General features: G+C 47.5%; 1 protein-coding gene across 3 annotated transcripts in view; it reads left to right on the top strand.

The window, feature by feature from the left end:
* Nucleotides 1–7,743: 7,743 nt before the first annotated feature.
* The window catches only part of ASAP2 (ArfGAP with SH3 domain, ankyrin repeat and PH domain 2), a 217,378-nt gene continuing 201,448 nt past the window's right edge, over nt 7,744–23,673 (top strand). Inside the window, exon 1 of one of the 3 annotated variants that reach the window (XM_075861125.1) lies at nt 7,744–8,697. In XM_075861125.1, coding sequence (XP_075717240.1) covers nt 8,572–8,697 — 126 coding nt within the window. In that variant the 5' untranslated portion in view covers nt 7,744–8,571. The remainder of the gene's footprint in view (nt 8,698–23,673) is intronic. The other 2 variants (XM_075861122.1, XM_075861123.1) reach the window with 2 other exon arrangements.

Below are 23,673 nucleotides of genomic sequence, written 5' to 3'. Positions count from 1 at the left end.
GCTGCGTCCAGCCTCTTCTGTTGCTGCTTTAATAATTATATACTTGGGACCTTTTCTTTTTTTTTATAAATTCTTTTATTTATCAATTTTCAAAAATAACACGATGATGCAAAAACAATCTGCAAGCATATAGCACTTCGGCACGCAGGCCGGAAAATGAGGTCATCTTGTAAAATGTATATGCAATCAGAGAAATAACAACATTAATTGGGGGTAGGCCCTTGCATCCCGAACCTGCAGACATGCACTAGGCCCACAGTGAAGTATAACTTAAGGATATGTTCACACACACTAATTACGGATGTAATTCGGGCGTTTTTTCCCCGAATTACGTCCGAAAAATGCGGCTTGAAAGCGTTGACAAACATCTGCCAATTGAAAGCAATGGGCTGACGTTTGTCTGTTCACACGAGGCGTATATTTACGCACCGCTGTCAAATGACGGCGCGTAAATAGACGCCCGCGTCAAAGAAGTAACCTGTCACTTCTTGGGGCATAATTGGAGCCGTTATTCATTGACTCCAATGAAAAGCAGCGCCAATTACGTCCGTAATGGACGCGGCGTTCAAGCGCCTGCACATGCCGTTACGGCTGAAATTACGGGGATGTTTTCTCAGGGAAAAGGACGAATTCTGGTGTTATATGCCCTGCAAAGGGTACAAATCAGGAGGCTACGATGTTCCTGAACTCCACTGATGATTGAAACCTGACCCAGTGATACCAGGTCTACATGAACTTGGCGTGAGTACCTCTCATGGATGCCGTGAGATCCTCCATCCTCATAATCTCCTGTATCTTATTAAACCACATGCTGAGCGACGGCACAGCAGATTGTCTCCACAGCGCTGGTATGCAGGCCCTGGCAGCGTTCACCAGGTGGCGGACCACTGAGCGACGATATGAGGATAGTGGAACCTCGCACAGATGGAGCAAGAAGAAGGCCGGTGTGCATGGGAGCGGAAAGTCCGTGAATTTAGAAGTGATGCGCCACACTTCTGACCAAAAGTCAGTCAGCCTCGGGCATTCCCAAAAGACATGGAGAATCGTTCCCACCTGGTCACCACATCTCCAGCACAGCGGGGAGACCGCCGGAATCATGGCATGTAATCTGGAAGGCACCCTATACCATCGCGTTAAAATTTTAAATCTCGCTTCTTGATACCTGCTGGCCATGGACGATTTATGAGTCATCGTGTATACCCTATCTTGTTGTTCAGCCGAGAGTGAAATTCCCAAATCCCTTTCCCACCGTAGCAAATATGTGGGTGTGGAGAGGGTAGATGGGGAGATCAGTAGGGAGTATAGTCTGGATAGAGTGTGCTGCATCGAGCCCGTGCCTGCGCAGAGGAGTTCAAACGGGGTTTTGGCCCGCGCATATTCCGCAGAGTTAGGTAAGGACCTCAGGAAGTGTCTCAGCTGAGTAACCTGCCAGGGAGTGAGAGGGAGAGGGTCTGTCAAAGACGTCAGTTGCGGGCCAGTCATTCATGACTCCCCGTGCAGGTAATGGGAGGCGGGGCCCCTACCTGCCTGCAACCAGCTCCGAAAAGGACCCCCCTCGCGCCCTGGAGGAAACGCCGGGTTACCTAAGACCGGGAACATGGGGGACGGGGATGGGGAGATCTCTTTCCGGGGAATGACCTTTAACGCCATTGTCAGTGAGGGCCCTATCGTCGGATGTGTTTTTGCTGTCAGAGGGGTGTCGCTGCCCAGCCAAGGCAGAGCCTGTATGGGGACAGCCATAGAAGACTGTTCCATCGATACCCATTGTTTGACCTCCGTGTGGCGGAACCAGTCCAGAATGCGCGTCAAGTGCGAGGCCTGGGGGTAGGAAATAAAGTCAGGGAGCCCCACGCCCCCTTCACTGTTAGAGCAAAAAAGTGTGGAGCGGGCTATACGGGCCGGTTTCCCCATCCAAATGAAGCGGTGGAGCAAGGACAACAGAGTTCGCAAAAAAAGTGCGGCGAATGTGGATCGGTAGGGCTTGGAAGAAGTACAATATCCGTGGGAGAATATTCATTTTGAAGATTGCACATCTGCCGAACCATGTGAAGGTGCCCTTCGTCCAGGAATCCAAATCGCTCTTTACCCGTTGCAGGAGTGGAGGATAGTTAACTGCAAAAAAGGCGAGAGAGATCCTTGGAGAGCTGGACCCCCAAGTATTGAAGCGAGTCTCTAGCCCACTTGAAGGAGAAGGACCCCGATAAGTCCTCAACTAGGGACTATGGCAATGATATATTTAGAGCCTTATTTGACAGCTTCGAGTATCTACTCATCTCCGCCATGAGGTTGGGCAGGGAGATCCTGGGTGCAGTGAGGAAGAACAGAAGGTCATCCGCATACGCCGCCACTTTATGCGATCTTCCCCCCACTAATACACCCGCTATATCTCGATTGGAACTAACTCGACAGAGGAAGGGTTCCAGGCACAAAATAAAGATCAAGGGAGACAGGGGGCAACCCGCGTGCCATTGGAGATAGAGAGCGGAGATGATAAGGCACCATTCACCTTAACCCTGGCAGATGGAGATGAGTAGAGGCTCGAGATCCATTGCATCATGTGGGAACCCAGTCCGACGTGCCGCAAAGTGGCTGACATGAAGTCCCAGTCCACTCTGTCAAATGCTTTCTCCGCGTCCGTGGACAGCAGCAGCGTGGGCAGAGACGAGGCAGTCGCGTGATAAATCAGGTTAATTGCCCTAGTAGTATTGTCCCCAGCTTCCCTCTGGGGCATGAAGCCCACCTGATCATAGTGGATCACACTGTGGAGAAGGGGGGTAAGTCTATGGGCCAAGATCTTTGCAAACAACTTGAGATCTACATTTAGCAGGGAGATGGGACGGTAATTTTGTCAGCTGGTGGGGTCTTTCCCTTCCTTGGGTATGACCGTAATGTATGCCCGCAAGGCATCCTGAGGGAGAGGACACCCGTTTGTGAGGTTGTTATAGGCCTGCAGGAAATGAGGCCCGAGAAGGTCTGAGCAAACCTTGCGGTACTGAATGGGAAGAGCATCCGGGCCCGGCGCCTTCCCCACCTGGGAATCGTTCAGGGCCCAGGACCACTCCTCTGGAGAAATCGGCTCTTCCAAGGCCGCTCGAGCTTCCTGCGGGATACTTTTCATCCCCGAAGAGCGGAGGTATGCCTCCATCTGCTCCCGTCTAGTTCCCCCTTCTGCGGAAGGGGAGGTCCGCGGGAGATTGTAGAGTGAGTGGTAGTACGCCCGGAAGGCTTCCGAGATGTCTTGAGGGTGGTGTACACTCCCGGCTCCGGGTGTCTGCACTTGGGGGACATAGGTTCGTGACCTGGTTTTCCGCAGTGCCCGTGCCAGAGTCCTACACTTTACTAGGGAGACCCTCGCCTTAGACAAAGACAAAGAGACCGGACCTGAACACGCAACTGCCCCAGCTCCGCCCCCACCACCCGGTCCAGGGAAGCCTTGTGGGACTGCTCGAGGAGGTGTATACGGGATAACAGGACGCTCAAGTGAGCCGTCCTTTCCCTTTTGAGTTTAGATCCGATCCGAATAAATGAACCTCGGATCACGCACGTATGTGCCTCCCAGACACTAAGCGGACTTACATCTGGAGCTACATTCGTAGCAAAGTACTCTCGTAAGTCCCTGTGTATTTCTGAGATTACCGTCGGGTCCTGCAGAAGCGAGTCATTTAACTGCCACTGCCAGGAGCGAGGGTGGGCTGCAGGGAGACAGAGAGAGAGTGTAATGAGGGCGTGATCCGAGAAGGTTATGTTGTCTATAGCGACTGAGGAGAGGGTGGAAAGATGGGAGTGGCGCAGAAAGAAGTAGTCTAGTCTGGTGTATCTGTTGTGGGTGGCCGAAAAGAAGGTGTAGTCTTTAGTCATCGGGTGCATAAGCCTCCACACGTCTATCAGTTGGGGGTCATGTAGCAGCCGCCGCACCCGGCGATGTGCCGATCTGGGTAGCGACGAATGTCCACGAGAGGAGTCTATAGTCGGGTCCAATGTAAGGTTCAGGTCCCCCCCTAGTATGAGAGTGCCTTCCGAAAAACCATCCAACTCCGTCAAGACCCCTTCAAAGAAGGCGACCTGACCAGTGTTAGGGAGATAGCATGTGGCCAGTGTGAACAGTGTGTTAGCCAACCTACCCTTCACGAAGATATACCGTCCCGCTCCATCTGTACGAGTCTCCACGTGCTCCCATGGTAGAGAGCGGGAGATCAGGATAGAGACCCCCTTGGTCTTGGAGTCCGGTGAGGTACTGTGATACCCCTCCGTATAGCGAGAGTCCGTCAACCGTGGAACGCTGTCCGCCCGGAAGTGAGTTTCCTGGAGGAACGCCACATGCGCTTTCTTTTTCCATAGGAGACAGAGGATGGAGGATCTCTTCTCTGGAACATTCAGGCCCTGTGCATTCAGGGAAACAACCGTAATGTTAGACATATGGAGCCACAGTAGGGAAACAGAAAGGGGAGGGAAAGGCGGGAAAAGAAATGGAGACCCCCGTATAGAAGAATGAGGGCCGAGAAGAGGGACACTAGCGTCCCACTAACAGCGGGGTACAGAACCCCTAACCAATACTTCGCGTGTAATGCCGGACCCGGGAGAAAATACCCCCTAAGCATGACACTACAGCGCGGAACCTAGTGGGGAACGTAGAAGGACAGCAGCGTGAAGAGGTGATCTCCCTGAGACCTGCCACCAGAAGAGCCTGAGGTAGTAAGTGCCAAAAAGAGAGCTGCCCGGAGCCCCGGACTCATGCGGCCAACTGTAACGGGTGCATGAAGGTTCCCGACCTCCCACCGCAGCGCAGTGTGAGGGGGGGAAAGGGTCCCTCAGACAATTCCCTGGACCAGACTGACAAAAAGCTCCCCTGGCCCACCTAAATTCCCCTTCGGCCTACTAACAATCCCTCCCGCCAAAACCTGAGAAGAAACCTGAGGAGAAAAAGAAGGGGGGTTAGACACTCATATCAAACAAAACAGACCCCCACAGACTCCCTTATAGATACAATGGTCCATTAGCCTTCTGGTCGCAGGTGGATCAGTTTCTTCGGGTCGACCGTCGTCCAGATGCTCCCGAGGACCATCTCTAGGATGTGGCAGAGGAGGGCGTGGAGTGTCCGAATACAGACCCCTGGGGAAGAGCGACGGTGGTGGCTCTGTCCAGTCTGGAAGGCGTAAAGGAGAGATGTCTAAGAAGCGGAAGGCTTCTTCCAAATCATCCGGAGAGCGGACGGCAAAGGATTGCCCCTGTCGGCGGAGAATGACGTGGAAGGGATGACCCCATCTATAGGAAGCGCCCGCTTCTTTGGTAGCCTCCAGCAAAGGGCGTATCACCCTGCGCATATGTAGGGTCAGCCGAGAAACATGCGGCAAAATGGACACCTCCTCGCCCTGGAAGGGGACGGCCCACCGCTCCCAGGCTCGCCGAGCAATGTCCTCTTTTTGCTTATAGAAGTGCACCCTGCAGATGACATCTCGCGGGCGGTTGCTGTCCCTGTTCCGTGGGCCTGCTCAGCGATGCACCCTATCCATTTCAATGGCCGAGTCATGAGGTCTGTCCATAAGCTTGTTAAAAATATGGGTGACAACTTCGTATAGATCCTCGGGCGGCACAGATTCTGAGATGCCCCTCAACTTTAGGTTGTTCCGTCTCCCCCTGTTCTCCACGTCGTCCAGGTGCAGGGAGAAGGCTCTCATTTGGGTAGCATGAGTGTCCATTGACTGAGAGAGAACCGAGATATCCGTGATGTGATCAGAATTCTGGCGCTCCAGGGCGTCTACCCGAGCAGTTAATGATCGTATATCCTGGGACACCTCCCCTATGGCCGGTCATGTTTCTCTTCCATACGGACGAGACGAGCGTCCAAATCTGATTTCGTGGGCAATACCCTTACCATCTCCCATAACTCTGCCAGTGTCCGTTCCATGGAAGGAGGGGGGCCGGTAGAAGAAATTGGGTGGGGGTCCCGGCGGTCCGCGGATGTGGTGAGCGGGCCCCTTAATATGGCTGGTGTGCCCTGGCTCAGGGGTGTCATGTCTTCTACGTGGGGTTGCGGGAGGGCGGCGGGGGAAAATGGCACCTTATCAAACGCACCTTTTAGTGCCCGGCGGCCATGTTCCTGTCTGGGCTAAGGAGGATTCTGCTGGGGGAGGGGAGCGGCAACTCTCCCCGGAGGCACAGACCCTGCCACGGTCTCTGCATCTGGACCTACCTCCGGGGATGAAGCAGCAAAGGCACGTTCCTGTTGTCCCCTGGAGGATCCGGCGGGAGCTGCGGTGGCGGGGGGCAGATAGTCCCCACGCGACGTCGGGGATCGGCTGCGGCCTAACGCTGGAATGGAGGAGGGCCGCGGTGAGGACCCATCACGGCCGGACCGGAGGTAGCGATCCATCGAGGAGGGACCCGGAGTGACCAACTGGGATTTGCGGTGTCTCCCCTTGGTCATCGCGGCGACGAAGCAGGTGAGAGAGACCCAGGGTAGTGTATAGTGAGTGGTGCGGGTCCGGAGCTCCAAGCTCACGCATCCTCACTCCGCCATCGCCAAGCCACGCCCCATCTACTTGGGACCTTTTCAATGTATTCAGCAGAACAAGGGTCCATTATCCTTCCATAAGTGGTTATCAAAGCCCACAAAAATGAAACTTGACAGTGCTCCTGACATTAAATTTCAAACTGTTTATGAAACTACAAGTCTAAGCATGCCATAAAAGGTTTCGCAGACCACTGATTTATTAATGTTGGACCCAAGATGTTTTTAGGTCCAACATTCTGTGCTAATTTATAAATATATCTCCGTAACAGTTGGTACTTAGTTATGACCCGGAGCTCAAAATCCCCTGCAAAGCATTAGAGACAAATAATAAAATTCTGGCTCCCTTTAGCTGCCACTAGGGGGAGCTTATCAGCTTACTGTTTTATTATAGAATTCAATGTATAAACTGTATGCAGTAGGTTCCTAAACTCCCCCTAGTGGTGGCTGCAGGCACCACTAAATTCGCAATGTGGTGTGGTTTTACGGACGGAACGTGCGGGTTCCAGGTCGGATACGCTTCATAGTTTTTACGCAGCGTATCTGACTCATGGGGACCAATATATTCACACACGGCAGATTTATTGCCAAAATTGCTGCGACTGTCCCATTCATCTATATGGGGTTTGAAGAAAATGAACATGCTGCAGAAATATCCCCATTAAGATGTATGCAATGGATTTTCAGTCAAATCTGCCGCGTGTGAACACACTCTTAAAATCCATTATGCACCTGACTTAGGCTTCGTTCACATCTGCGGAAAGATCCGACCCTAGCGCAGATGTGAATGAAGCCTTAAAGGTGTAAAATTATAATTTACTTCTTTAAAATTCCACTTCTGACATGGTTGCAGTCACCACGGGGGTAGTAAAAATGATCTAATGTTAATAGTGCGACACGTTTGAACAGATATCTCAGCCCCGTCCCTAATCTTATCCCATGTCAATCAATTAAGTGAGGTTCATACTGGTGTTTCTTTGTACCATGTTAATAAAGTTTACTAGAAAAGAAAAAAAATTGTTAGTAGTAATGTAGCAGTAGAAGGTACATGGCCACAGTGAGTGACGTAATACACCTGAGGCAGGAAGGTGGGGCGGGGGGAGGTTGTCAGCCATAGGTGAGGGGGCAGGTGGTGGAACAGGGAGGGGAGGGAAAAAACGAAGATAAGTGAGAGGCGGGAAACACACACGGTGCAAATACATGACAGGGGAGAACGTGGTGGTAAAGGAAGGGGGATCCTCAGGACCAGTACAAGTTATGGTGGGGTACAGGCGCGGGCACACGGAGAAGGTGACCCGCTCTGGTATAGGAGCAGCCTGGTGAGACTGTAGGCGTGGCTAGTCTGAAAAAGAGGCGTGGAATAAGCGCAAGGTTTATATTTTAATATAGGCGTGGCTATGCAGGGAAGACGTTTGGTTACAGAGGACGGGGAAAGAGGCGTGGTTATGCAAGGATGCGCTAAAACGAGGATTCATGCTTCTTGGGGGTGTGGTTATCCCGGGATCGGGGTGTGGTTAGATTTAAATACAGGCGTGGTTATAACGACTGGAATGGGGTGTGGTAAAAACAGAGGCGTGAAGAGTAGGCAATACTTGGATATAGGGGTGTGGTTACTCTGGGATACAGGCGTGGTTACATTGGACGGGCGTGGTCATTTTGGAATATGGAAATTAATATACTGGGCTCGGGGCGTGGCTATGCCAGGGCTGAACCTGGTAGAGAGGAGTGGTGACACTGGGAGGTGCGGCCTGCAGCCACTGCCCTACTCTGGGGATCACGGACTCATGGAGCGGCGGCTGCTACTGCTGGGGATGCGTCCCGGGCACGTTTGATCGCGACTGTCATCTGACTCCCCCTGTGTGTATGTGGCGCTGGAGTTCCTGCCTTTGTTGTCAGTGCGGTCTGCTTGGTGCACTGTTCTCACTTGTGCATGGTGGATCCGCTTTGTTGCAGTGCACTGTGTTGGGTTGAGTGTGAGTGGCTGTAGTTGGGCACCTCAGTGTGCAGATAGAGGTGTGTGCCCCTGACTTCTCACCCCCTGGTCACTCCTCCTCCTCTTCATCATGCCGGATTTAATCAGTGTGTCGGAATTTATATCAGAGACCAATGAGGATTACAAGTCTCCCACCGCTTCTAACTTCACCACCCGGCTGACCCAGTGCAGGAACACAGTGGCAGCCATTGAGGAGGTAAGACACCAGCAAGTGTGCAGCAACCACATCTGTTTAGTATAAAATATTTGGGGAGCAGCACTCTGGGGTGATCTGATGGTTGTTAAAAATTGTCACGTTCCACAAAAAGTCGCCCGTGTAGAAAGTCCACTGTGGTTCTCGTCTGTCATTTACGTTGGTTGGTGCGGTGACTTACGTTGTGTCGGATATCCAGTAATCGAAATCTGTGAGCGTTGTCGCTTTCTACAGACCTGTCATTATGGTGGTCCCAGATCAGACTTCACCAATGTCGTATATCTACGTCCTATCGTTTCGACTGTATTTCCCCCGTTTATATACGTCACGCTATTCGCAACTGACCCGGCCGCTAACTTACAAAGTTGTTAGAAATGCCAGCAGTTCTCCCAGAAAATGTAATTTGTTTATAAATTCTTAAAAGGGTTGTCCAATTTTTGACAACTTTTTTTTTTCCTCTTTTAGCAGGTGCCCTGGCGACTGGCTGGTCACACGAAATAGGTGGTGTCTGATTACTGGGGGGCCCACCCATCGCGAGAATGACGTGGCGGTCGAGCATTCGTGCTTCCACTCTATTCAAGGTCTATGGAACTGACCGAAACAGCTTTGGGGTGTTTGTCAGTCCCATAAACCTTAGATGGTGTGGCGGGCTCATGCTGAACCGTCGCCCTCCAGTCGTGTGAACAGGATCTGGGAGTTCAGGACCTTTTGTATTTGCATTCGGTGGGGGTTCCAGCGTTGGGGGGGGGCCCCCAGCAATCAAACCATTATCAATTCTCACCTATTGCCTATCCTGTGGATAGGTTCTAATTGTCGATTTTGGGGCAACCCCCTTTATCTTCTCAGCAAGTCATTACTTTACTTGCATTAATGTCATTAGGCTTCCTTGTAGTGAATCTGAGTCAGTGGTCCTCAAAATGCGTGCAAACGGCTCCGTCTAGCTAAGGCGAGAGTTACATGGCGATATATTGTGCATGAATTCTTCTCACGATGCAACTTCTGGCGATTTTTATCGGGATTCATGTGAGACTTCATCACCTTCGTGTAACCGTTCCCTAATAGAAGGGGGGGGGGGTAATGGTACACCCACCGTAATTTAAATATATATTGAAAGGGGTTTTCCCCTTTTAAGACATTCTAAGGGGTAGGGGCAACATACCATTGCCATTCTATCTCCCTAGTTCGGAGTAGGAAATATTTCTAAGTACTAGTTCCTATCTATGGACCTCTGTGGTGACGGTGCGTTCTTGCAGTAAGGGGCGGGAAAGCCAAGCTCTGATTTATTTATAGTGTCCCAGAGGGGAGACCCCCACCTGTCATACGTTTATGACCTTTCCTGTTAAAATACACCTTTAGGGCTCCATGGTGACTGACCCTAATCTATGTAAGGCTTCGTTCACACCTGCGTTAAAGGCTCAGTTAGGGGCCCCTGTTGCAAATCCAGCTAAAAAAATACCGGAAACTAGCGCAGTAAGCTGTGCTGTTGTTCCCGGCAAAACCACGGACACCCTGACTGAACCCAGTAAAGTCAATGGGTTCTGCCGGCCACTAGTGGTGTCTGTCGTGTAACGGTAGCGGCGTTTCCGGTATTTCCGATGTTCTGCTCCTCTGACGGAGCACAACAACGGAATGCTGATGTGAACTCCGCCTTAGTCTACGTATAAAAGAAAGCTTCTAGTCTGTGGATTATGGGTTTATCTCCGTGGTCTGGCTGCCAGGGCATGTTGAGAGTAGTAGCCGTTGTTTCCGAACAGAACAAGAGCCCCAGGTACACAACACATACTTAGGCCTTATTTACACGAGCGGATTTCACGTACGTGATACGCGCATGAAAATCACGCACGACGTACGGACCTATGTAAGTCAATGGGGCCATTCAGACATTCTGTGTTTTTCACGTGGCGTGAGTCCGCTGCGTGAAACTCACTGCATGTCCTATACTTGAGAGTTTTTTGCGCATCACGGACATCACACGGGCGCATATCCGTGTGCTGTGTGTGATTCGCGCAACAGTTGCTCAAAAAAATTATGAGAAAAAGAAAACCACCTCCATTTCATTTTGCATACGTCAAAACCACTTGACATAAGGATTACATGCGCGCAAAAATAACGCAGACACGCACCAAACACTGATGACACACAGAACTGCAATGCGCGCAAAATGCAGCGTTTTTTTTACACGCGCAAAACGCACACGTTTGTGTAAATAAGGCCTTAGTTTAAATTTCCCCATGGAAGTTTTTTCCGCTACTGAATTATTTTCCGTAGAGTTTTCTAGATGTGTTGCAGATTTTGGATGCAGACTTTCATCACCATAAGGCCGGATTCACACGAGCGTGTGCGTTTTGCGCGCGCAAAAGGTCCGTGTGTCATGATGACACTCTGGTTTTATGTTTACAAACAGAAAAGCATGAGGTGCTTTTCTGTTTTCATTCATAGTTTTTACTACTGTAGCGCGAATCACGCGCGGCACCCGGGAGTGCTTCCGTGTGCCGAGCGCGATTTGCACGCACCCATTGACTTCAATGGGTGCGTGCAGCGCGAAACACGGCCAAATATAGGACATGTCATGAGTTTCAGGCAGCGAAATTCACTGACTGTCTGAACGGCCCATTCAGTAACATAGGTCTGTGCGACGCTCGTGAAAATCGGACGTATTATACGTTTGTGTGAATAAGCCCTAACTTCAATGCTATGTGAAATTTTGCCAAAATCTGCAACACAAATTCGCAGAAAATCTGCCAAAATATCCACAACAGTAATTCTGCTGCAGAATTATCAGATTTTGTGGCGTATTTTTGGACAGGGCAACATATTGATACATTTGCCCCCACAATCTCCCCCAGTGTGGAGCAAGAACCAGTACACGGGTCAAGTTTCCCTGGAACATTACAATAAAGTTGATTCCAGAGATTCCAAAGATCTGCTTTATGTATAGCGCCCCCTTTAGCGTGAAATGACAACGACAGGCACCATACTTTGTGTTGGACTATAAAGTAGTCCGTCTCTGCTGACCCATAAATCATCACAGAAATGGTTTCTGGGAAGTCTGAGTGACAACCAATATGATGGAGATTACATGGATCATGGGGGTTGTCACCCAGCTTTCTGAATAGTAAATCTCCCATGGCTGTATAAGTAATCAGACCTACCATTCGGAAAGTTGTATTGGTATGAAGCATCTGAGACTACACTAATCTCTATATGTGAAGTAGGAATACCCCTTTAAGCTGTCAGAATTGCATGTAGTGCTGTTAATAGCTAAACATTCTGAGCAAATCCAGTGACAAGTGACCTTGAATAATAAATGTTCTCATCCGCTTTAGGGAGAATATTGCTCTCTACAGGCCCGTTCTGTATCTGTCACACTGGATGTCATTAACCCTGTGGTGTCACCAGCATTGACTGTGACATTGATCCCAGCTGTGTTTTTTTTTTTTTTTGTGTAGAGGTTTATTTCATTCATAAAAACATAAGACACTTTTTTTTTTTTTTTTATACACAGCCGGTCGTGTCTGCTCGGCATGGAGATTGGCACCCGCTGCGCTGAATACCCAGCCTGCATTATCATTGCTAGGATTTATACGGCAATTACTGGGCTGTTTTTGGTAGAGCGGCACGGGATGGGCATCATTTGTAGCGGATAAATATAGGATACCGTACGGTGCTCGTGAGAGGTAGCGGTCCGGAGATGCTTCTAGACGTTTCATATTAACTCGTTCATAATGTTGGGTTATACACTTGTGCTGTGAAACCTTCATTTGCATGATAGACCATCTGTGCCGGCATTACCAGAGGGCACGTTATTTTTTTCTGTAAAACTCTCGCAACCAATCATGGCTACGAGAAGAAGGTTTCCGAAATCGAAAATTGCTTTTTGAGCAATATCCATTTTGGATTTGTTTTTAACTGCAGGCGCCAGAGGAGACGACCTTCATTTGTACCAGGAGCTATGGTAGACCTTGGGGCGCTGGCAGAGGGGGAGGATGCAGATACAATTGAATGGCGGCAAGAGACCCGAGGCACAGGGCAGAAGATCTAGGACACACGACCCTAATGCCAGGTGCCAGCAACGCCGCTGATCTGTGTGTTATCTTGAGAAAATACTGTAGGCTTTAGTAGCCAGCTCTGCGAATCTAGGAGCCGAATGAACAGACAATAAGGCTTTACACGGATCTCCATAAAACAGCAGCCCAAAAGTTTGGGGTTTATCCAACTCTGGAATTTTTTGATAAAAAAATAAATAATTGAAAATGGCGTCCCATGGATGCCCATTCTTATGCCTAATGCACATGACCGTTATGTGCCGGCCGTGATCCGTGGAAAGATAGGACATGTCCTATCTTTCCACGGATCGGATAATCGGGTCAGTTTTCAAGGAAAACTATCGGATGCCATGAAAAACGGCCCAAATGGCACTCGGTCGTGGGCAAATGAAATTATAATGCCCAATGTGAGCAACAATGAAGGATCTGGTGGGTACAGTAGATCATACAAAAAGCAAGCAGGGTTGTATTTAAAAAACGGTTTCTTATAGTTCACACGGTCCGGCTTTGTCGAAATATTGGAAAACTTATAACGTGTTACTCCCATGGACTTCAGTTTTCGTGGCTGAAAGCTGTCACACCCTGGGGGCGGCTGGTAATCCTGACAGGTGTACAATCCTCTTTAGGGGGGAAAAAATCTACAGTTTGCTTGTAGTTGTGGTAAACCTATTATGCCGGGTTCGCTCATGGTGGCGTTTACTGTACTTCGGTTTTTCATGGTAAAAAAACACCACATTCATTTCCAGAAGTAGCTTATAAAAAACTCCTCATTCGCATGTAGCAGGTTGAAGGGGTTTTTGCATTAGGGCATATGGGTGTCATAGAGGGGGGGGGGGGTTTCTTGCTCTGTCCCTGTGATAGCGAGTGTGGGCGACCTCTGGGCCCATGTATTATATAGTTGCCCATTCATTAGGAGCTGGTCAGCGTCAGGCCAGCAGGTTCTCACTCAGGGAAGGCTTTGTCCGGATGGGGCAACTCCTTTAAGACCTGGGCATAAGATCTGTCCATAAAGGTAACCGGTCAGTCATTTTGACCCCCTAAACCATTATTACAGTTATATAGGTTCTTACCTATATCCAGGGGACAGTGGATGACGCAGGAAGCGTCAAAAATGTTAGTCCTGTCTAGATGGGAGAGTTTGCCCATGAGATCGCAGGACACTTCCCATCTGCAGAAACGCCCAGCGGACACTTCTAAAGTAATTTGCATGCGCCACAGGAATAAAACGGCTAGGTACGCTTTACATGGGTATGTTCAGAAATGTTTAGCGAGAACCTGTATAGCAGTGACACCGTTCACAGGTGTAAAAACTGCAGACCGGTTCCCTATGAAGGGGCACATTGACGTCATAGAGGGGCATAGCTTTTCTATTAGGGAGAGAAGTTTTTACTCTGGAGGTTTTCATACTATTATTATTTATTACGTGTAATACGGAATCCACTGCAAGAAGACGGGTCTTGATGGGGCAGCCGCTGTAAACTATTACACATGCAATGCAGCTATTTTGTTTTTAATGTTTTATTGGTCCCTCGATCTCCTGACATGTGGAGGACAATTTCTTCGTACCTTTAGATTGGCTCTGTTTATGGTCCGTGTCCCCAGGCGCTGGTTGATGAAGACTGTCGGTAGCTGCTACGCTATTGATTCTCCTGAACTATGACTTGGGGCACGTTTTAGTTTTATTTGATGTTGTCATTGTGACTTTTTTATTTCCACCTTCCAATATAATCTGTTGATGTGACTGTAGCTAGTCAGGTATATTGTTGTCCTATCATACATTATTTAGGAGATGGAAAAAGCAGCCGTTACATGGACTTCTATAATGCTGAAAGGTTTCTGTTACAATAGCGGTAAGTACATTTCATAAATTAGACCTTTAACCCCTTGCTGCCGCAATCAGACTTTTTTGACCCCCTGGTTAGGACTGAGGAACCGTTCAATTGGTTCACTAGCGCCCCCTTCCTTTCTATTAGATCATCTCGATCATAGACATGAACAGGCATGTTCATGTTATTTCTATGGAATGAGTGGGGATAAGTGTCTGGCTGATGAGTGTTGCCGCTTATCCTGGGGAAACTATAGAATTGGATGGGTGGAAATCAAACTGCCTGACTTCCTCCATTGGCAGACTTGAGAGGAAGGTGAGCGGGTCACCAGATAGTTACAGAATCTCATGTCTATGGTCAGCTCGGTGACATCAGTGACATCGTCCATAACCTGCCGCACCTGGTTCTTTCTGGAGTTTTTGTTTCTGGGAAAGTTGTCTGTCGGGTTTGTTCTGACAGTGACATATTGTGTCTACCTACAATGCAGGTGTGTCCGGCTCAGAGTGACTTTACAAAATGTATGGGACATTGTTTCATTTAGGGTGATTGTTCTATTTACTTTTAGGTTTTCTCATTAAATCTGCAGTTAATATTGCTGCTTTTTTTTTTTTGCCGATTTTTTTACATTTTGATGCGGAAACAGGTGCAGATATTATGTTGCGAATTTTGCTGTTTTTAAAAAAAAAATAAAAAATAATAATTAACTTGTCAGATACAATTTTGAGATGGAAACTCAAAATAAATTGACGTGCTGCGGATTTTACCATCCGCACCACAGATCAATTTACGTGCTGAAAAATTTTGCACCGTGTAGATGAGATTACTTTTGCTGGTACTGTATTAAGCCCTGTTTACATAGTGCAGACTTTGCATGTATTTTGTAAGCCGACACCAGAAACGGAACACAGATGGAAGAAATATATATATATATATATATATATATATATATATATATATATATATATATAAGGGAAGGCCTTAGGCCATTTGCACACAACGCGTATTACGTGCAGATTTGCCTGTGCCAAATCCACAGCGTAATGCAGTACCAGCAGAGAAAATGAGACTTCAAGTAATCTCATCTACACGTTGCAGGTTTTTTTTCTGCACGTAAATTGACCTGCGGTGCGTATTTTAAAGTCTGCAGCACGTCAATATATCTTGCGTTTCCGCCTGCGAATTGTATCTTGACTAGTTTATAAAAAAACGCATAAACGGCACCCATTTCCGCACCTAAAAACTCATAAAAGAATGCACTATGCGTCCGTGGGCTGTCTGTGATTTTCACTAACCCGTTGACTTCAATGGGTGCGTGATGTGCAAAAAAAGCACAAGTATAGGACATGCAGTGCGTTTCACGCAGCGGGGACACATGTCAGAATGGCCCCATTGAATTGCATAGGTGTGTGTGACGTCCGTTTTCTTAACGCGCGTAACACGGACGTGAAATACGCTCGTGTGAATAAGGCCTTAGACTGCAGATTTGCCACAGAAAAATCTGCACGGCAAATCTGCCTTTAATACACATCTTGTTAGGGCTGGGCAGCTATGACCTAAATCAAAATCACGATTAATGGAACATGTAACCTCGATTACGATTAATGAACGATTTTTTTTATGGCACACCCCTTTTTGCATGCCACGCCCCCTATCTGCATGCTACACCATTGAATACTTATTCCTTGAGCCTGCTGTATACAATATACTGCCTGACACTGCCCCCACACAGTATATTGCCCCCATAGTACTCCCCACACAGTATAATGCACCTATAACTTCCCCCCACACTGTATAATTCCATCCATAACTGCCCCCACACAGCATAATGACCTATAACTGCCCCCCACAGTATAAAGCTCCCATAGCTGCCTCTACATAGTATGATGCCCCCATAACGGACTTCCACGCAGTATAATGCCCCTGTAGCTGCCCTCACACAGTATGATGCCGCCATAACTGCCCGGTAGCTGCACCCCAAACAGTATAAAGTCCCCACAGCTGCCCCCATGCTGTATAATGCCCCCACAGCTGCCCCTAGTAGTGCCTGATAAAATAATATGCTTACTCCCCTAACCCCGTTCCAGCAACTAGTAGAGGAGATCCCTCTGCTCCTCTGGCCTGTGGGGCACGGCACAGACCGGCGCGATGACGTCACTGAATCGTGTCCGGTGATACATAGTGAATGGTAAAGCAGGGACCTTACGGTCCCCTGCTCTACCATTGTGTTCAACTATATCAGCGTCTTGCAGATGCAGTAAAAAAGAATTGATAAAACGGAAATTCGCAAGATAACATTGATTTAATTTCGATTTATTTTTTGATTTCCCAGCCCTACATCTTGTGCATGTGCCCTTATTATATTTAGCAAAACAATGATCTATGCAGTTGTCAGCGCATTATTTTATTAACTTCTATGTAAATAAGCCATCAGTTGACAGACAGGTTGGAGGTGCGCTGCATTGTAGTCTGAAATCTCCTACTGCCCATGAGCTCCCAGTTATGCAGCTGCAGGGAGCTCCTGAGGGAAAGCCCGGTCACCGCTACTGAAAATGGTGCATTTCCCTCAAACTAAGCTGATGGTTCACTGCAAGTCACAGTTTTCCTATGAAGCTGTCGTCTGTCATTTAGCCATAATCTTCAAGGAAGCCTCCACTTTCCGCAATTTTTTGGTAATTGTGTTTACAGCCGTTTCCTATTACACTGCAGATTACTGAAAATGATCAGGAGTCGAGTGATGTTCCTGCGCTGGACGCCGTTATCTCATCCTTCCTGCGCTCTTCCCCACATTGACTAATAGTCAAAGGCCAAATAGCCCACTATAGTTTACTGTCAAATTTTCTGTAAATGATGGGGGATGGGATCATTGACCCTATGGAATTAAAAAGAAATGGTCGACTTTTGTCCTTCGTTTTATTTCATGTCAGACAATTCATTTTTATTTTTTTTTTAAGTAATGGAATGGATCAGGAATAAGAGGACAGTCTATTAAAGGGTTAACGTTTTAGAGATGTCCGCACTTCCAGGCCTTTTCCCTGGCGGTGGCGGTGGTCACGTGTCATTGTCTTTTTGTTTTTCTACCTAAGTACTTTATAGAATGCAGTTCATGGACCAGAAATAACATCCGCTGGAGAGAGATCCTCGCGCGGTCACATGCTCCTGACATCCTGCCAAGGTAGCCGGGCGGTTGTGTTAATGAAATGTATATTATATGGAAGGAGACAATGCTGCGCTCTTTAGGAGTCAGTCCGGCTACACCAGAAGTCACTGAGGGAGATTTAAGGGTATGTTCACACGAGGGCGTCCGTAACGGCTGAAATTACGGGGATGTTTCAGCCTGAAAACAGCCCCGTAATTTCAGCCGTAACGGCATGTGCAGGCGCTTGAACGCCGCATCCATTACGGACGTAATTGGCGCTGCTATTCATTGAAGTCAATGAATAACGGCTCCAATTACGGCCAAAGAAGTGACAGGTCACTTCTTTGACGCGGGCGTCTATTTACGCGCCATCATTTGACAGCGGCGGTTAAATTACGTCTCGTGTGAACAGACAAACGTCTGCCCATTGCTTTCAATGGGCAGATGTTTGTCAGCGCTATTGAGGCGCTATTTTCGAACGTAATTCGGGGCAAAAATGCCCGAATTACGTCCGTAAATAGGCCATGTGAACATACCCTAAGACTAGGGTTTCACACGGCAGTCTTGGGGTACGTTCACACAGAGCATAAACGCTGTGGGTTTTCCGCAGCGGATTTCATTGCGGAAAATCTGCAGCATATAACCGTAGCGACAGACTGGATGGGGTTTCAACAAATCTCATACACCGGCAACAGAAATAAATCTGCAGAGACACCGTTCATAAATTGACCTTACGGCTTTTTTTAGTTGCAGGTTTTCTCCATTGAATTCAATGGGGAGGTAGAACCCGCAAGAAATAGCAAATGTTCCAATTTTTGCGGCATTAAAGTTGCGATTCTGTTGCAAAAATCGCAAAAAAAAAAGGAAAACTTTTTTTTGTTTAAAATTAATGAAAAAGTTAACACACTCACCCCCTGGGTGTCGTCATAGCGTTGCATTCATATGTTCTCCGCCCAGGCCGGCCACCTGGGATGACGTTTCATCCCATGTGATTGCTGCAGCCAATCACAGGCTGCAGCAGTCACATGGGCCGCAGCATCATCCCAGAAGGGCCGGGATGCATGGAGAGCAGAGAGATGTGTCGCTATGAAAACCTCCGGGAGGGAAGTATACCGTATTTTATTGCAGTGTTTCCGCAGCTGGGATTCCACCTAAAAATCTGCACCACAAATTGGTACATTATTTTTTTTCCGCCCATATTTCCCTGCGGGTTCCAGCACGGATGTGCTGCGCGCTTCTACACCGTGTATCCTGTGTGGACATACCCATAATAGAAAAAAGTTGGAGCAAGATGCAACAAATTTATTAAGAAGCGCAAGCCTCTTAATAAATCTGGCGCAATGTGCTTACTCTCGATAGATGCCGAAAAGGCTTTTGATAGAGTGCACTGGGTGTTCCTCCGCAGTGTCCTGACGCAGGTTGGCCTTGGCACCACCACGGTGGATAGGATAATGGCCTTGTACCAAAGGCCTACTGCTCGAGTTCGTGTCAACGGACTATTATCTGATCCTCTGTCTATTGCTAATGGCATGAGACAGGGGTGCCCACTTTCGCCTCTTTTGTATGTTCTGGTCATAGAACACCTGGCCGTGGCACTGCGGAACAACCCTAATATTAATGGTATACGCGTTGGCTCACCGCATCATAAATTGGCGTTATACGCAGATGACCTCCTGGTATACATCACAACTCCCATGATTTCTTTGCCATCTTTGACGGAGGAGTTTGAGCGCTTTGGTCATTTAAGTAATTTTAAAGTCAATTACTCTAAATCGGAGGCCTTGAATATCTCTTTGGATCACTCTCTAGCTGCCCATCTCGCTCAGGTTTTTCCGTTCAGGTGGCAACCTACATCTTTAAAATACCTAGGGGTACATGTCCCCACACAACAGTCGGATTTGTATGCTCTGAATTATACGCCCATTCTACAGCGTACCATGAAGGACTTGGCGGAATACGACGGGAACCGCATGTCATGGTTTGGGCGTATCAATGCGGTTAAAATGGATATCTTGCCCAAATTTCTATATATCTTCCAGACCGTCCCTATTGCTGTACCATCCAGTTTTTTCCAGGCTTTACATAGGGCCATAACCAAGTTTGTGTGGGGCTCCTCTAAGCCTCGTATCCGGTTTGCTGTCCTTAGCCGGCCAAAAATAGACGGGGGCGCGGGTCTCCCAGACTTTAAACGATACCATCAAGCAGCGATAATTATGAGAGTAGTGGATTGGTTCCGTTCGGAAACAGGTAAGCAATGGGTGCGCATTGAAAAGGCTATGTCTCCTCTTGCATTGTCCTCTCTGGCGGAGGGTGTTGATACATTCCTCTGTTGGGAGAGAGGAAATGGTGGATGTTTGTCTGAGACTCTTACTCCAGACGGTGCCATATTGCCAATGACTGATGTATTTTCTGCCTGCCCGGGGAAGCGGTCAACTTGGTGGTCCTATTTGCAGTTGCGGTCCTATCTCTCCTCCATGGGTGACTGTCTGGTATTACTACAGGATAAGACTCCTCTGGAACTCTACTTGTCCTTGCCCACAGCCCCTTCTCATGTGTTGTCCCACCTACATGGGATCCTCCTTCCAAAATTTTCTTTTTCTCAATTATCCTTCACTGCCGCATGGGACGAGGAAATGGGGGTTAGACACGCTGAAGAGGAGTGGGGCACCGCCTTCTTTCTAGCCCATAAGTTACCGATGTCTTGTTTTGCCCAGGAAAAGAATTACAAAATACTTACCAGGTGGTACCGTTGTCCGACCTTGTTACATAGGCTATACCCTGATGTGTCTGCTGATTGTGGGGGGGCTCCTGGAACTATGTTGCATGTTTGGTGGGACTGTCCCATGCTACGTCCCTTTTGGGGAAAGATTTTTGATCTAGGCAACAAGCTTTTCCATACTGAGGTTCCGACCTCGGCTTCCATAGGCTTGCTTTCTATGGTTCCTGGATCACTCCCACACCTCAAAAAGGGGATCTTTCGACATTTCTTGACCGCAGCGAGAACGGTGATACCTAGTCACTGGAAGTCGCATACTGTACCGTCCCTGGTGGAATGGGTAACGGAGGTGAACGGGATTATGAGGATGGAGGAGTTGCTGTCCGCTGATAGGGACAAATCAGGGCTCTTCGTCCAAACTTGGATGGTGTGGTCTGGATTCCGGGATGGTGCTGATCTACCTCTCTGGCTGGATGGAATGTTCTGAACAAATTATATTACCTACCGGAAGCGCTTTGTCTGTATGTGTTTTCCCTTTGTTGTCTGGTTTTATGTGTTGTGTGTCCATATATTCAAAAGTGCTCTTATATGTGTCACTTCTCACTTTACTGGGGGGGCGGTCTCCCTGACTATTGCACTGATTTGATGCGAACATGGTACAGTTATTGCCGTTATATCTCTCTTAACAATCAATTATGATAGGTGGGAGGCTACCTTCTACTGTTCTTATACATGTATATATATATGCATACTGTTGTTACACTATGATACTTCATTTAAATGTATTGCACTGCGTGCAAATTTCTTTTTTTTTTTTGCACAAACCGTGAAATGTTTCTGTATTGTTATATTTTCAAAATAAAAATCTCTGATAAAGAAAAAAATAAATAAATCTGGCGCATATTCGCCTGTCCTTCCGCCATGAGCTGGACTAGATTTCCACTTTAATTTACGTCCTTTTTTGGGCCGAACCTTCTGCTAAGCTCTGCTCACTTTTTTAAAAAGTTACAAGTGTAGCGGAAACTGAGCAAAAGTCGCATTTTTTTTTTTTTACTTTTGTGCCGTGTGACTTTCTACGTCCGGAAAATTAGCGTAGAAAAGTTGTTACATTTTCTGGAAAACAAAGTGACAACTGATATGGCTGCTAATTACAGTCCCCACAGTGGTTGTCACCCAGCTTTCCCAGACCCATGACTAGTAATCTGTCTAGTTATATAGTGATACACTTCTCACTTATTGTCACATGACTAGCTACGTTTGCTGTTTATTATGTTGGAAAACCTGTAACAATGGCGATTGTTATCGCACAGAAACACACGTAACTATGTGCTTTACATAATCATACTGCCACCTCCTCGGGGAAGGCTCCGCTATGACTGGGGTCTATGGACGGCCGATGTGATGTTCTGGCTTCCAGTCATTGTGACTTTTTGGTTAAATTCTGGTTTGTGATGTCACATTGAGAGGTCTTGTGCGACTATAACTCCATCATCTTTATACCATTCTTGTGCTGCATGGCATCTGATGTGAGGGCATTGTCCTGGTAGAGAGAACCCAGAGCAGACCTCTCGCAAATAATAATAAAGACCTCCAGCTCGCTCACGTCTTGACGGCAGCTGGTTCACGTGCTCTGCCAGGGCGTCCCGGACTTCTTACGCAAGACCGTAGCAGCGGCAGATTTGTATTGATGTTACGGTCTACGTTGGTTTAGTCATGTTTTCCACAAACAAGGCTGGGTTTACATGAAGCAGATTTATGGACAACCCAATAACTATCATCAATCGAAACGTTTTTTTTTTCTATTCCCATCCTAGGAAACATTATTGAGACAATAGGGCAGATTCATCAACCCTCTCTAAAAGAAAAATGTCTTTACCCGTAGCGACCAATCAGAGGTCAATTTTACGCGTTATAAACTGGTTTGGAAAATGAAAGTGACACTGTGATTGGATGCTATGAGCAACAAGGCCGGTTTTACTTTTTAGACAGTTTTGATAAATCGACCCCATTGGGCCTTATTTATCCAAACGGTCTTTGTTGCCCATAGCAACCAATCAGAGCTCCGCTTTAATTTTTTTAATCTGCTCAGGAAAAATGAATGCTGAGCTCCTCTGGTTGCTAGGGCCAACAAAGACCATTTTGATAAATGTGGCCCATTAAGTATTTTTCATTTTAAAAGGATTGTACTAGAATAAAAAAAAATATTACCTATCCACAGGATAGGTGATCATTTTCTGATCACTGGGGGCTCCATCACTTAAATCCACACTGATCGCTGGAACGAGGATCCCGAACCACTGCCACTACATTCAAAGTATATGGGATTAATGGCCTCTATGCACTTAATTGTATTCAACATTGTGAGAAACAAGACATGGACCGCACATCCACAATATATACGTTGATCTGAGCCGCTAGGCATAATTTAGAAACATGAACATGAGGTTCTTTGTAAACATTTTGATCAAACTGTATTAGCCCACTTGCCACTTTACGGTGACCTCTTTCAAAGTGGGTCCCTACTCTTATCGGCTGCAGCACCGCATGGCGGCCCCGCAGCACCGCTACTGCAGAGGGAGCAACCCAGGGGCCAAATCACCCATGCTATCCGACCGTGCCAAGCCTCCTTGGCTCTGGGCCACGTTCCCCCACAAGTGCAGCACTACAGCAACAGACGCCACCATACAGCACCACAACATGTGAACGGTCTATTTTCTGATCTCTCCTTTTACTCATTTGGAAAGTTGAAAAATTTTCATATATAATCAAGTCTAAAAAGTCTATGGGAATGACGGAAACAGCCGAGTACAGTGTTGAATGAAAAGGTGGGCGCATGCTCGACTGCCGCTTTATTCAAGCCTCTCTTCACTGTGGAGATCTAGGGCTTTGGGTCTCGCGATCGGTAAGGGTCCCAGTGTTCAGGCCCCCAGCGATGAGAAAATGATCAGCTCTTCTGTCGATAGGTGATAATATTTGATCTGGGAATACCCAGCGCTGTGGATCAGAAGGTGCCCACGTTGGGGAGTACCTTATCTATTGAAAGGTAACTACCCAAACTGCTATAGAGTGTTAACTAGCAAGCCTCGGTGCTTACTTACGTTATTACTTAGTTTATTGGTTTTACTTCTTTTTTTTTTTTCTTTTGTTTTGTCTTATGTGGTAATTTACCGCAGCAGAGAGGTCACATTGTAGTAAACATGATATTTAGAAATCCCATTCATCATACAATGTTCTTTTTATCCCATTGACTTGAGT

The sequence above is a fragment of the Rhinoderma darwinii genome, chromosome 4 (assembly GCF_050947455.1).
Source record: "Rhinoderma darwinii isolate aRhiDar2 chromosome 4, aRhiDar2.hap1, whole genome shotgun sequence".
Taxonomy (NCBI): Eukaryota; Metazoa; Chordata; class Amphibia; order Anura; family Rhinodermatidae; genus Rhinoderma; species Rhinoderma darwinii.
The sequence above is the reverse complement of the archived record's forward strand: the minus strand, read 5'-3'. Positions and strand labels throughout refer to the sequence as shown.